The sequence below is a fragment of the Zootermopsis nevadensis genome, unplaced genomic scaffold, assembly GCF_977971745.1.
Source record: "Zootermopsis nevadensis isolate Lab colony 2312 unplaced genomic scaffold, Znev_1.0 Znev_ptg000017l, whole genome shotgun sequence".
NCBI classification, from domain to species: domain Eukaryota; kingdom Metazoa; phylum Arthropoda; class Insecta; order Blattodea; family Termopsidae; genus Zootermopsis; species Zootermopsis nevadensis.
In genome coordinates, this window is record NW_028259149.1 from 6,873,500 (window position 1) to 6,889,581 (window position 16,082).

At 38.8% G+C, this 16,082-nt stretch overlaps 1 protein-coding gene across 3 annotated transcripts in view; it reads right to left on the minus strand.

Moving 5' to 3' along the window:
• Nmdar2 (glutamate ionotropic receptor NMDA type subunit 2) overlaps positions 1–16,082 on the minus strand; it is a 212,855-nt gene that overhangs the window by 111,932 nt on the left and 84,841 nt on the right. For all 3 annotated transcript variants that reach the window (XM_087350245.1, XM_087350247.1, XM_087350244.1), the window contains exon 2: positions 9,864–11,261. In XM_087350245.1, the coding sequence (XP_087206371.1) occupies positions 9,864–10,476 (613 nt within the window). In that variant the 5' untranslated portion in view covers positions 10,477–11,261. The remainder of the gene's footprint in view (positions 1–9,863; positions 11,262–16,082) is intronic.

The window sequence follows — 16,082 nt, forward strand, 5'->3', positions numbered from 1 at the left end:
TCAGAAACCAATCACTTTAGGAAAATATCGCCAAGGACGAAGTTGTTTGTTCAGAAGATGAGACTATAGAAACAAACGCTACAATGCCGAAATCTTTCCAGGGTTTGAGACTACCGACGAAGATGTTTTATGTAGATCCAAAACTAATCTGAGGTTCTAAGGTCGACGGTTATAACGGTGAAGATGAAGACGGCCATTTCATGAGCCAGACAGATTGGGCACAGTTGCGTCCATGCAGAGGCGCGTGCATAGCGAAAAGAACAGGTCATTTTCGAATTTATTTCATCTGAAAGCTTGTAAAAATTGCCTTCACTCAAATGTTTATCACACCGTAAGTCATGCGTGAATTTAAAACCATAGAATATAACGCAGGACTCTTGTTAGACCATTCGCTACTTTTTCACCCACAGGTCTGGTTTCACTGTCTCTTTTTCAACCGACTCTTTTCGAACACGTTTAATGGAGTTTTTTTGTTCGATGCAGACTAAAAATAAAGCCGATAACCTGTTTGCACTGCCACGAGACATCCCCACACTCCTATCGAAGCCATTTCATTTCTCTTTCCTCGAAGTGTAAGCATCCCGCCGTGTAAAACAAATATAAAAGGAACGTTCAAATACTAAACCGAATTGCCCCGTGTCATTCCTTACTTTATACTCGTACGTGTAACTAAATAGAATTTTGCTCTTAAAAATATTCATGCTTCGAGGAACGTGTAATTAAATAAATTATTCACTTAATCCAAATATGTTAATTGCTATATAACACTATTCATTGATCTTTAATGTTCATATATTACACATACAAAAATATTTTAGCAGCTAAAACTCCATATCTGCAAAAACAAATGCATGTAAAGTAAATGTTAAGCTGTCCCGCAACACGTCATGAGATGCTTACAGAAGAGGAAGTATAGCTCCACTTTATCATGAGAGTGGCACTAGATGGGAGTGAGTGGTCAGCGTCACTCCCTGGTCGCTATTTACTCCTGGGTAACGAACCCGGTACCCATTGGACAGTAGGCTTGGTGCGCCCCACAGCCGGACAAAGTGGCTAGAAAAATATCCTTCACCACCTGCCGGGAATCGAACTACAGTCCGTAGACAGACTGAGCTAAACCGATTCTGGATGAACACACAACAATCATGGAAATGAACCAACTCAGAAAATATTTCCCCCCACGTATTTGTTCAAGTACTGACATGTTCGCCACGAGAAATGTATATTAAGTTTTGGTCGCAAAACCTGTTGCAGGTGTGCAAGATAACATTAAAAGAGATCTTAAATAAATAAAACATCAGAGTTAAATTGGTTTATCAAGCCCAGAGTAGGGACGATTGGTGGAATATTTTAAACATGGTAATAAACCGTGGCGAATATTAGGTTTTTAGAAATGGCTCTGCTTCATGCAGTTGTCTACATGAAAAACACTTTAAATAATAGCTACAGATATTATTGAGTTCATTTTTGTGTCATGTACCAATTTTTCTCTATGAGTCGTTTGTGAGAAAACTGATGTCCGATTTGTGCATCATGTAAAGTAGGTGTTCTACTGCAACAATAAGAGCAAAACATTGTTTAGCCCTGAAAATGGGAACAAAACGCTGGTATTTTCTGAATCTTATTTTTCAGCTATAAATCTCTTTTTACAACAAAAAAAGTACGCTCTGACTTGTCATAGCCTGAAGATGAATGTCTTTTGTGATGTAGCGCCTTGTAGTCAAGTAGAAGATTACAGACATATCAAAGGTGCTTGATTTCATCCATAAGACGTATTGAAAATGCTTCAGCATTGCGTCTAGTTTCGAAATCCATTCACTCGAGCGCTGGTTGTGTAGGTCGTTAGTGGTAGGTTTACCTTATGCTCGTTTGGTGGCACGCATGTCGCTATAGTGGCGCCAAGTTATCGATTTCAAAAATTACGGTATAGTGGGACACGTGACGCGTCAAATTAGATGAAATGATAATTATAACAAATATGTTGAAAAGGAGCAGTGTATGATGTTACAAAATGATAGGTTCTGAGGTTTACACAGGTCACATAATAATAAGACAGTAAAATTTAGGCAGAAATAATGATGTTTTGCCTACGATTGGAAAAAACATCTTGGAAAACGGCTACTTGAAAGACCGAAAACTGATTAGATTTAGGCCAAGGTGCTATATACAATTTGATTACACCCGCTAAGAGACCCTGATTGTACTCCTAACATTTCAATTACGTGATCAAAACTGAAGTGATCAGAACTAAACCGAACAATTCGTCAGTATTTAGGATCAGCTTAATATACATAGTTTGATCGAAATCCGTCAAATAGTTTGAGCCTTGTTACATGCGGGCCAATTGACAGACGGAATTCGTGGATATCGAGGTGTTTTGAAACACACGAAAATGCGTGTTGTTGAACGGGTGCAATCTCACAGCAAGACGATGCAGCAGATAAAGCAACGCATTTATAATTCTGGCAGCTGAAACGAATATGCAACCCGGGGAGCAGTCTTCCAAATTGAACCACCATTAAACACACTCCGATTACACTGCAGCGTAGCGGTGATGTATAGGATTCGACCCAGAAACCACATAGCCCATTCGTTCAGGTCCCCGGGCTTTGTCACCCAGCCTTCTGCAAGGGATTCCCCGCTACCTCACTTTGCCGGGAGGCAAATGCCGTTGCCAGAAGGACTGATAATTCAGAGGTACGATAAGAAGGGACACATGACCCGACGAACTATGAGGCGATGAACAGAATCTGCACAAGCTGGCAACATAAAATGGCACACAAAGCACTGGCTAATAAAGAGCTTTATTAGACAGAAAGGGTGAGAAACAGACACAAGCCAAAGAACTCCATGGGAGCATAGCCTTCTAAGTAGTACAAAAAGCTAGTCAAGATATTCCCCTCTGCTTAATGAAGTTCTTCAGGCCAGATTTTACGTTCTTATGGTAATAAATATGAAAATGTACGTCCTGATGATGGAGACAGTAGTATGCTCTTAAACGCTAATCGATATCTACCAAATTGCACGGTGCAACATCCCAGAAGACGTCCATCGTCGAACTTCTAATTCAGTTGTAAATATGTAATAAAACTTTTACTTGTATCCGTTTCTTCCCCATTTGGTTTCTGTCAAGTTTCTAAATTTTGAAGACAGTTAGTTTTAGCTTATATTCACACCCAGTGAAGTCCTATCCAGAACGGTTTACTTACAATTCAGCATTTTATTGATGCTAATAAAGTTTCAGAATTCAAGACTTTTATTGTATATTTTATTTCCCTTCAGCTATAATGTAATTTACTGAATTCCACTGCGTTTATACTTCTGCCTCTCCTACTTCATCAGTTCCCAATCGGCGTTTTATTTTGTATTTTATTCCTTGTATTATATCAGAGCGAAAAACGTCCTCACGCCTGTTTCCAATTCCTGCCAGCAGAAACATAAAACAAACAAAGAACATGATCTAGAATCCCTTTCTCCCTATTGAGACGTCTTAAACGAAACGAAGCCATAGAAATATCTGGAACAAAAAACATTTTTCTGCGAAAAAAGTAAATAACACGAAACTCGTTGCAGGAACTAACTTCCACACTAATTACGTGCGTCAGCGCTGAGTGACGGACACTAATTTTTTATCCAACTGTAATTAGAATCCCATCAAAGTCGCTTAGATATCTTGTCTTCTGAAGTATGAGTTCAGGTTAATTGGGACACTAATAGTTCACCGAAGTTCATTACGCGGTAAAGGGAGAACGCTTCACTGGGGCAACCGAACATCGAACATCGCGGCCAAATGGTTAGCAATTTATGCTGCGTAATCTGAAGGACTCTGTTTCAAATCTCGACCCGGAGACGAGTTTATAAATTGCTTTTGATTTCACGATTTTAGCCACCTGAAACCCGAAGCGCGTCTAAATTATAATTAAGAATGTAGTTCTTACCTCAAATAAAAGACAAGGTAAACTGTTTAATACTCTTTAGAGAAATAATCGCTGCTTACACAATAACACAAAATTCGTACATAAAAGGTTCAGAGTTACTTATACTTAAAACAGGTGGTATACATAATTACCACTGAGCTTTTAAGAGTTAAAGAACAACAGGTTGACGTTACTGACAAGAGTTTACATCACAGTTTCTAATTTCGATTATTTTGAGCATAAAATGTTGTAGAAATAATACAATACAATTTTCCAATAACAAACGCGACACACAAAACCTTTTAAAAGGTAGCATAAATCAAGAGCTCATGTTTATTAACAGAGCCCTTCATCAGTATTAAAAGTCCGCCATTTATTCAAAAAATTAAACGATCAGTGAGTGACGCACATGATGCGGGAGTGCTCTGTGCGACACAACGCAGAGGACAGCAGTCTGAGAGACGCGAAGTACGAACAGCCTAGCAGACAGTCTGCGTTTCGGCACCGCCAACACTCCGCGTCCCATCATTTACTTATACGTCGTCTGCAGTAGTTTCCTACGAGCGCAACAGAAATAAACGAACTGCTCAATGACGTCATTTTACAGAAGCTGCAATGTCTTAATTTTGTTAGAATCCTTAAGAAATCAAAGTCTGTCCGCTGTTCAAGGACCTAGGTTAATTATTTATTAGGTCGAAACATGAAGCGAAATATAAATTTTATGCTGAAGTTTCATGTTTGTCTTATTAATCACGCGAGACGGGTTTAAACATGTTTTCGATCTTTATCGAGAAGTTGATCGAAACCTCGATTACTGAATTTTGTTTGCAAAATGAATTAAGATTAAGTAGCCATCACATTATACTTTCAAGTCGTAATTTTCTTACTCGGCATGAAAAACAACGTCACTTTCGATTAATCTTACTGAGTTTTAATTTCTTGCTTATGACGAGAAAATTATTGCTGCTAAATTGCATAACTCATCTGAGAAGCAACAGTTCTGCCTCGTTTTATTCTAGACCGTAACAATAAAAATTATTTCAATGAAAATTAATTGAATGTAAGAAACAGGAAGTATTACAAAGATGGAGGAAAGTTCATAATAAATAATTTATGCTCTTTACCGAATCACAAGCATGGAACAGATAATAAATTGATACAAAATTGTGGTCAGAAAATATAGAAGAAAAATACCTCGTTGTAAATATGACGATAATTCTAAAATATAACTTAGAGCTACAGAGTGTATGGGAATGGACACTATTTAGTTTGCTCAGAATAAATTTCATTGCAATAAATTTTATAGTTTCAAAAAATACTTCAAATTTATTGACCAGTTGGCTGACTATAACCTACTCAAACAGCATCGCTCCACAGGAACAGTGAATTTATAAGGCCTGTATTTATTTTACTCTCAAAAATTACAAAATTGCGAAACATTTCCGACACGAACTTCTACGCTCCTCATAAGAAGAGCTGAAAGCTTTCTAAAGGCCTTCAAGAAACCTTGCATCAAGGTGAAACATAAAAGCTTTCCACCATGTTCCTAGCTTCTACTGAAAGCCAGTAAACACATTTATTTTACGTGTGTGATGCATCGGTTCTGCAGATAGTAAGGAAAAAGCGTGTAGTCTTTCCAATTCAATCTCCACGAAGTACATGTTAATCCCTGTGATAACCGCACTCATGCTTAGTTGTCCCTTCATTTCTGACGTTCCATTTGGCTCAGTGCCTAAAACCTGACCTTCCACAGTTCCAGCTCACACACTCATGATTTACAAGACTATCTGCGTTCTTCATAGCGTTATTCTTTCACTTATTCTGGGTTTAAATGGCTTCTTTCCTCCATGTTTCTCAAGATAAACATTGCGAGCCATTCATATCCGACAGCGTGAAACAGGCCTACACTCTAAGCAAAATTTAATTTTATGAGTCAATGTAGAAATTAAATCGTGTATGAATCGCCCTGGTTGGTTAACATCGACCAGACTACACAGCGCAACAACCCAGAAGACAGAATCTTCTATCGCCCTGATGACGGAGGTAGTATGACCTCTGAAACGTTGGTTAACATTGACCAGACTACACAGCGCAACAACCCAGAAGACAGAATCTTCTATCGCCCTGATGACGGAGGCAGTATGACCTCTGAAACGTTGGTTAACATCGACCATACTACACAGCGCAACAACCCAGAAGACAGAATCTTCTATCGCCCTGATGACGGAGGCAGTATGACCTCTAAAACGTTGGTAAACATCTACCAGACTACACAGCGCAACAACCCAGAAGACAGAATCTTCTATCGCCCTGATGACGGAGGCAGTATGACCTCTGAAACGTTGGTTAACATCTACCAGACTACACAGCGCAACAACCCAGAAGACAGAAATCTTCACACTCACCGCTGTGAAAACCTCAAACCATACAAGAAAAGATTATTTACATTTCTCGGCCAAATAATCTCCCCAATAAACTCCTGACGCATTGCGCTAGACTTATGAATCGCCCTGTTTTATGATTTTGCAGAAAAATAGTTATATACTACATAACTTTCAAGTCCACGCAGCTCTTGAACACACCAAAAGAGCACACAAAGCTGTTCAAACATCACGCTGAGTAAACAAACTTTTGGACCGCGTTCAGCCACAGTGTTTAGCGACAGTCACGGACCTTAATCCCGCAATGCAGCTGCGAATTCAATGGCAACCACAATGCCCTCCACAGAGGCGTGATCACGATTATCTCTAACTACTACAGGACACGCAAAACTGCCTCTTTGGTTCCACTGCGTATCCCTACAGCCGTATTCATCTCTGCTAGACGTGCATCATTCTTGATTCCTGTTGTCAGTAAAATAACGGTCTAACGTCCAAAAGAATATTGAAAATATAACAAGGATTAAAAAATAAGGGAACGTCGGGTGTGTGAAAGCGTCTGCCAAGTGCATTCAGTGCCTCTTTTTCAGCAGTTTCCTGCCTTGGGAGTCGAAGTGGCTTGTCATTCTTAACTATGATGATGTCATAACGAGCTGTATGCTTTTATTATACTGAAAGTCGTATGATTTGAGGTTTTCACAGCGGTGAGTCTGATGATTTCTGTCTTCTGGGTTATTGCGTCGTGTAGTATGGTACATTTCCACCAACGTTTCAGAGGTCATACTTCCTCCGTCTTCAGGTGAGAGGTACAAGGACGATGGAAAAAGTCCAGACAATGAATAATTTTTTAAATAATTTTGAAAAACAATAAGTAAATGTAAAGATAATACTGAGACAGGTCTCTGAGACATGAGCTTTATGATGGAAGGTAGATGGAATGTATTTGCTCAGAATAGGGTCGCGCTGGTGGGCACAAAAAAACCTCCTGGTTCCATATATGGCGGGGATTTTAATAATCAGCTGAACTCTTAAATACGTATCGTACTCAGTGGAATAAGTTAAATATCTCTCTCTGAGTGTACTTTCTTCCTGCGTCTTTAAAAACTATATATATATATATATATATATATATATATATATATATATATATATATATACTACTGTGCATTTTCGAAGAATGTTAATGCCACACACAGCATAAATTTTTAAAACGGCTTATGGAGTGTTAAAACGGGTATTTCCCAAGAACGACATCAAAAGTTTGATATTCCAAGTTATCACACTGCACTTAAACAAAATATAAGGAACTGAATGGAAGAAACTGTTTGGCGTGATGGAAAAACTGTCTTCAGCTACAGTAAATGCGCTTCTGTTATTCAGCGCATGATTAGTTATATGAATCCGAAAACGGTTGAGAAAATACTACTGAGTTTGGCAGGTAACACAATACAAAATCTTCGTCACTTCTTTCAAATTTGTAGTTTCCTTGATCTTGCGGCAATTTCTCCGACACATCTACATGTCATGTAGCCTAAACACAGCACTGCAGGCGCCTTCTGCCATTTTAAGCTACTTTAAATATGCTGCCATTCTGCTTACTTACAAAATCCCAATTAATGAGAACATTTCACACACGTGTACCATGTATTTGTGTACAATGCTTTGGTAATAATATTTCAGTCTCGTCCTTGTTCTTGTTTATGATGCATTTACACGTGTTGTTTACGGAAATTGTAAATCTTTGTGTATTTCCTAACTTCTTTTTGCTTACATTTATTATTTAATAAGCTAAAGTAGGCTTGCGGAATCATTGTGTACGTCTTCCCTGGTACATTTTTTAAATATAAGAATTTTAATTAAATATGGCATTATACGTTCTTCCAGGAAGTTACTAATTTATTTCTTGGTTTATTCAATGACGCTTTCAACTGCTGGGTTTACACAACATTGAATAATAGAATGACGACTTGATTTTATGTGGAGGAAGGCGGTTGTGCCTACATCATTAAACCATCGCGGTAATGTATTATTATGAAAGCCTAATATTAAAACACACTGAATAAAATAGGACAGTCTGTTAAAGAGAGTTATGAATTGTGCATGAGGAAGCTGATTAAGGTATTTTGAACAATATGTACGTCGGCTTAATCTAAGCGAATGTATGAAAATAAGTATTTGGAAATTCTGAATTAACTTACTTGAATTATATACTACGTTCTCGTTGCAATGAATATGGAGATCACATGTAGACTTACATCTGTGTGTACATTAATGCAATAAATCGTATGATTGTAATTGCTGAAGAAAGCTAAAAGTTAAGAAATATTTCGATGGGAATTCTTCCAACGCATAAAGTTATAATTGAGGTTGAAGTTGTGGTAATACTTAAAAATAAAGGTAATATATTCTCACAAAAGAACGGGAAGTTCTACAAATTTTTCATAAGTTTATACTTATTTAATTTTATAGTAGTGGATAACATTTCTCGAATTCTTTTTTCATCATGTGGACCTTAAATTAGGGATCGGTTTTTACTGTTCCTAATCAACGTTCATTCCTAGAATCATTACAACAACCCCTTTGAATAGTAACAGCCAATAAACAAACCAGCCTACATAATGAATATGAAATTTCAGTAACAGTGAGTTTAACAGGACACATTTCTTTAAGGAGAATTATAAAATTCGATGTGAACTTCATGTAAGAAAGGGGTTGTGTTGGCCAGCTACGAACCGAAATTCAACTCACGCAGAGAAGTTTACTGACGACCAAGAGTCAAATTATGTTCAAAATCATTGAAATGTTCCTGAGACAATATTAAAGGCCGGATGGAGGTGACAGCGACATTCTGACTTAAGTATGTGAACTTACAATTGGAAATAACTCTTAATGCACAGAGCGTCTGCTTCTAGTTTGACGACAGTAACATAAAAGTCCATGAAATATGAGGTTCTCGCGGCGGTAAGAATGTCTGAGAGTGAAGAAGAGTTATTCCTTCTCAACGATAGTAACAAAATACACGACTAAACAGCATCACAACCCAAAAGACCACAATCCACGACACAAAAGCTAATTCTCTGTTAGGTACAAAGCTCTCAGAATTCTACACTTATACCGTTTGCGATCTTAAAGTGGGTTTTATTTGCAACGAAGACGAAATCTTTTGCAACCTTTACATTGTGCGTTACATCTTTAAATAACGAAATATCTCTTAACAATGTCTTTATCCTGGGGTTTACCACCGTGTAGACGTACAAATAGATAACATTTCTGGAAAAACACAAAGCTGGACACCCCCACTTCAGCCCTGAATATGGAGACTATATTTTTTTCCGAAACTTTGGTTTCTACCTATAAGTCAACACGGCGTCACAACCCAAAAGAATAATTTTGTCATCTTCACCTCCTCAAAAAAATTCCTTTTGTCAGAGACGAACACGAAGTTCGGTATACATTCACTTAACTCATTACTGATTTGTCCCTTGAAATAATCGAAAGCACAGTCTGGCTTCAAATCTGTATAAATCTATAGATTATGTGGCTTAATAGAGCATGTTGTCATTCCTACCTGTTGGGCTGGGCGTGAGGGGTTTCATGTCGTATCTCGGACTGATGTCGTACTTGTAGAACAACTTGAGTTTCCTGCCTCTCGTCCTCGTCTGCAATCCTGTTATGGCGGCATGGAAAGCTCTGGTATATTCTCTCACTCCGAAAGACTTTGATGGAACCACGAGTCCAATATGCAACTTAGTCGTCGTGGACGAAGGGGCAGGTACAGTCGCTAGGCTTCCCGGGGACACCACCGTCGCCGAACGATTTCCTTCTGCAGCATTCGTTCGAGACACGTTTCCGGACGTCTTGTCACTGGAGGACTGCACTTTAGACTGTACAGTCGTCACTACCTTTACAGTAACTGGGTCTCTGTTTCTGGACGCTTCGCCAACTCTAACACCTTCGCGATGCCTCTTATTCTCACTACCACCAATTTTAACACCAGTTGATTCACGCGCTCTTGAGGAAGCGCCAATTTTAACGCTACTGTTGCCACGTGGCATCAGCGTAGAAGTGTTCCGCACTGCATCACCGACTACAAGCCAACAGCATGTCATCAGAGTGACACACACGACCCAGCCGTTCCCACCAAACCAATATTTTCTCTTTCTGCTGGACACTACACGCATCCTGACTCTTATACTCGACGCTGTACTAAACAATCATACTTCTTCATACTGGATAATGTTTTCTAAAGAACGTCACATTGTGAAAAATTGCATTAATATAATTATTTAAGCATATTTCATAAGTTTTAAAACATTATGTAAGCAAAACACTATCATGACTTAAGAGCAACGCTCTTTGTCGCAGAAACCTTCATATCTTCAAAGACAACACAATTCCTCATGTCTGAAAGCGTTTTTTAAAATATATTCAGAATATGGAAAAAGAAAAGTATACGTTTATTGCACACACAAGTGTATTGCTAGTCAAGGTACGACGAGGGAAGATTTTTCTGGAAGTTCTTAATTCAAATATTCACAACAATCAGCAGGAAACTGTTGGAAATATGTGCAGAATTCTTCCGTAAGTTGTGAGTCTTGGTTAGTTTATGTTTATCGCCCACTAAACTAGCAAACTGGACTGCGACTAAATATTAATACAATCCAATTGTAAAAGTACGCATGAAAGCTACTTTCTGATAAATCTTCCAATATTTGAGTCCCAAATGTGTTGAACAAATGACAGAGAGATATTAACTTGTTTGTAACTTAATTCCGTTTTATGTAGTTGTGATAAAATAATTTTATGCTTTCATAACGTGCAGAATGTTCATCACCTCTGTAAATCATTTGACTTTATTTGCGGTGTTCCAGATGCAACGTGAAGTTCAAATAAGATTGAAGGCTTAAATATATTCCTTCAACTGCTTTCGGGCACACCTGAATGTTCTCCTAGGATTTGAAGTTATCTGAAAAGAAATCAAACGACAAAGTTAGTTCACCAGACACTCCTGCTATTCTTACACAATACAGGATCATAACAACGGAATTACAAAGAAATCAAAGAAGGACCAAGGATAGGAAAGCAGAGTTCCATTCTACACGGGCAAGTTTTGATTTGTTTTTTAGAGACACATCCGTAATTATTCCAGAACCTGGCACAGTGTCATACAACACTGATATGTGATTTAAAATATGATAAGTGCGTAGAAATGTTCCCACAATTAAGGAAAGGATTACATACGTCGTTCTGTACAATCTTCACTTCCTTATCACCGAGCTTATACAGACGTGTCTAAAATAATTCGGCATATTGCGCACCTCGCATAATAAATGTACAGATTATACATGAATTCATGACAGAAACAGGGAACATTTCGAAACATGTCAGACGGCACGAAACAAGTTACTGCAACGCAGCATGCAACGGCACACAATACGACGACGTTGTAAAAAATGAGATTGAATGAAAGACGCTTGAGCGTTTCTCGTTTTCATTCAAATGTTAAGCGTCCCGGTTTCCCGAAACATTACTGACGTAAACACGAAGAGCAGTGCAAATTAATCAACATTTAATTTATAATTTAATAGACATACGACAATGCGAATTGCAGTTATATAGGCACTCGCATAGATGTTTCTTGTTCACAAAAAAGGTAAGACTGAGTTCATCTGTTACAGGCGCAAACACGCGATTCTGGGACAGAAAGAATCTAAAATAATGCATCGTAGTAATAACAAATTATTCTGCTCATCATCATTCAGCAAAGAAAATTACCGATTGGTTCACTGCTTATCTCCTTCATGTCCATGTTTCCTGACGTTCCGTGCACAAGTTTATTGTACCGACAGAGCTTTAATGTAACTTTCCTTAATTTCTCCACTGATAGACTATGTTAGAATCTTAAAATATACCGCTAGAACTTTCATCCAAATCCTGAAAATTCACACACTGCCATTCGACTACATTTACCCTATGTATATGGAAAATCGTCGATAAACCACAAAATTATTTTGAGTGTAACAAGATGTCTTCTGAACGACAGAAGCAACGTGAAGCCAATACGCTAGTCACATAATAGTTATAAATTCTAAATTCAAGAAGCTCAGACCACAAAAGCAATTCATACATCACAAATATTTCAGTACGCGTTGCCTGAAGTAGCTCTCAGCCCATGAAACATACTGATTATTGTCTCCGCTACAAATTAATATACACGAAAATTGGATATGATTTCACGTCATCGACTATAGCTCCGAATCGACAATAAACCGGAGACATAACCACGCCCGAGTACTGACTTGCCCTCTGATTCTGTATTGGTTGTGTCACCTCCTTCAACACGCAGACCCATTTTTACTGTCTTCCATGCGATGCGATAGCGTTACAAATTTGGCAATGAACCGGAACGACTACAGGCGAGAACGGAAATATGGCAGAAATTCGTTACTGAAAACGCTATCGATTCTCGAATAACCGAATATAAAATGTCGTTCTGGCACAGACATCCCTCTTATAAAGGTCACATCGGCGAAAAATTTAGCAAGTCGCGTATCGTACTACAGATATAAAATAACAGTGCTGAAGTGTTAAACAAAAATATTAAATCAAAAAAGATCAAAGGGTAAGCTGAGATTAAATGAATAATGTAATGTACCGCCTATTTGGCACAAATGAATCTCGGAATGGCACCGGACACGACGCCGAAAACCTGTTTCCAACCGTCGCAACGCCAATCGTCATGACGCCTTCTAAAGACGCTATATTTGAGACAAATAAACTTCAGGATATCATTGGTTGCCCAGATCACCACGGTGGCTCCCCACAGTAGCGCTGCGGTGAACCTGCTATTATTTACTTAGTCCATCCATATCGAAAAAAACCATTACGAGGTGCGATCGGAAAGTTTCAAGACTGTGTCAATAGAGGGCGAACCGGATGCTTCTGCCGCTAGGGGGTGCGGCCTACATTCATAGTGAATCAGTGTGCCAGCCGGCATCATCGAATTAGCATTTGTTTCTTAGTTACGGGCGTTTTGGTAGTGCATTACACCGACCCTCCTGCGATTTCGGAATGGCGGATTTTCATGAACAAATCAAATTTTGCCAAAGACTCGCCAAAACGGCTACGGAAACCTATGAAATGCTAAAGCAAGCATTTGGGGAGTCCGCAATGGGTCGTGCACTAACTTTTGTGTGGCATTCACGTTTTAAAAATGGCCGAACCTCTGTCGATGATGACGAGCGTTCTGGACGACCATCTTCGAGCACAACGCCCGAAAATGTTACGAAGATTCGGCAGGCCATTCACGAAGATCGACGTCGTACCATCAACGACTTGTGCGACATTGTTGGGATAGGCTATGGGAGGTTGCGTGAAGATGTGAGACGGAAGCGGCCGGCAAAGTGGCGCAACCACAACTGGCTGCTGCATCATGACAACGCGCCAGAGCACACCGCCCTCAAAGTTCGGCAGTTTTTGGCCTCAAACACCATGGCCGTCATCCCGCACCCTCCTTAGCTCCGTGTGACTTCTTCCTCTTCCCAAAGATGAAAATTCAACTAAAGGGAATGAGATTTGAGACGATAGAAGAGATTCAGGCAGAATCGCAGATGGTGCTTGACAGGCTGACAAAGAAAGATTTCCAGGGATGCTTCCAGGCTTGGCAGCGGCGCTGGGATCGTTGTGTTCACTCCCAGGGGAACTACTTCGAGGGTGATGGATGAATTTAATACCTGAGATAAGTGTACGGGTTTTTATAGGCGCAGTCTTGAAACTTTCCGATCACACCTCGTATGAAGATCATTTCGTTAACGCTGTTTAAGAAACTAATCGCTGTTTAAAAAAATGCAAACTTGTAGAATGTCAAAAAGGTGGGGCATATATGCACCACTAGGCTTTAAAGGATTGAACAGAATAGAGGCCAGTACGGGTCAACAAATGACCCAACCTACATACAGTTCAATAATAAGATGTTTGTCAAATAAAACATGAAATATGTGCAATTCACACAAATAAATACTATATTCACTAGAAGGTTCAATTCCCATGTTAACGGCGCAATGTCATTGTTCGGAGCCTCCGACTTTACCTGCGAGTATAGGAGACGGCCTCCGGATATAGCAGGAAGCTGCAAATATATTTAAAAAGCAATGGCAGACAAAATGGTGGTCCCTCAGCTTAAGGTTTGGATGAGGTTCTACTAACTCCTCGCCGTTAATAAACTAACGCGTTAGGAAACGCTACATAACGGAAGTTGGAATAACAGAATCAGATAAACCACTTGGGAGACGTACGAGTAGACGTGGGATAAAGCGTTTCAGAACTAAAATATGAAAGCTGAATTCATCTAGCAGGGATACGCATTAGTGACGGGTTCTTGTGAACACGGAAATGGACCTTCGTGTTTCCATGGGACCGGGCGGGCAGGGTTGGGTTTTTTTTAACTTGTTTGGTGGCTATTAGATTCCCAGGAGGATTCCACATCTTCAAATGACGTCAGATGTATGCGTGCATACAGATTACCGAAGTAAACATGATAAGCAAAGCAATATCACAGGTAATGATGATGTGGATGTTACCAGTTTAAAACATTATTCTACATTGTACATCAAATTTGATTGATATTTATTGGAAAACGGCGCAAACAAACGCAGAAATTTTGAACAGTTTCTGTTGATACTTGCGCTTAAATTAACATTTTCTACTATTGTTTCTTTAATTAACTGGCCCGATTAGAATACACAGGTTCAGTCAGTTACCCATTTAATTAAATTAAACTGATATAAACATGTTTCTGTCGCAATATAAATAGACCTCATAGGCGTATGATTGAGCGAGGACAAATTTCAATTAAGAAGGGATTATGAAGTAAATGGTGAAAATGGTGAAAATGTGTAAGGTTTACATTTGTATAAACTAAAATTTTAAATGATATACAGTGCTGAAGTTTTAATTTTCTTTAGTGACAAAACTTTATAAATTATATATCCGAAACAGTCTGATACAAAGTTTCACTTGCAATCTATAATCAAGAAAGGGCGACTAAAACCTTGTAACAAGCAGAATTAATCACTGAAACGAGATAAAGATGGCGCAGTGATTCGAATAAGCAAACAGAATAAACACATAAAAGATTGTTTCAGAACTCACGGTATGCAAGGTTTTAAGACTTAGGTAACATAAAGCTTATTCTAAGTCTCAGAACAGATAGTATACAGGTACCACAAAACAGAAAAGAATTTCTAAATGATATTAGTCCTTGTGTTATGGGTATCTCTCGTCTTAAAATAGTTGGATGTACCACTCTTGCATTGATATTCAAATAATTGCACTTTTCGGTCGAGTACTCCAGAAAGGTGTTAAAAAGCCTTAAAACAAAAACACAACACTACGCGGTTGCAGTTACACTACAAAGAACCTGATTACGATAAACACGTAGCTAAATTATAAGTAAATCCGAGGGGGGGTGAAAAAATTAGAATCACTAAGATGACGCTCATGACCAGAGAGGGTAAGCCGTGTTGAAACTAAAAACTCTAAATCAGGGGTTTGTAAACCGTAGTCCGCTCATGTTTCTTGAGCGCCCAGGGTACACGTGTCAATGTATCAATCTGATAGTTACATAACATCAGGAAAAAACGTTATATTAACGTTCGACAATACCTATCGCTATGAGCATCTGTCAGCTTAGACCTTAGTAAGAACGTCAAAACAACAACTATGACGCTTCATGGTAATACAAATTTGGAGGGAAAATAATTAAGTTTAATTAAACTTGTAAGATTTG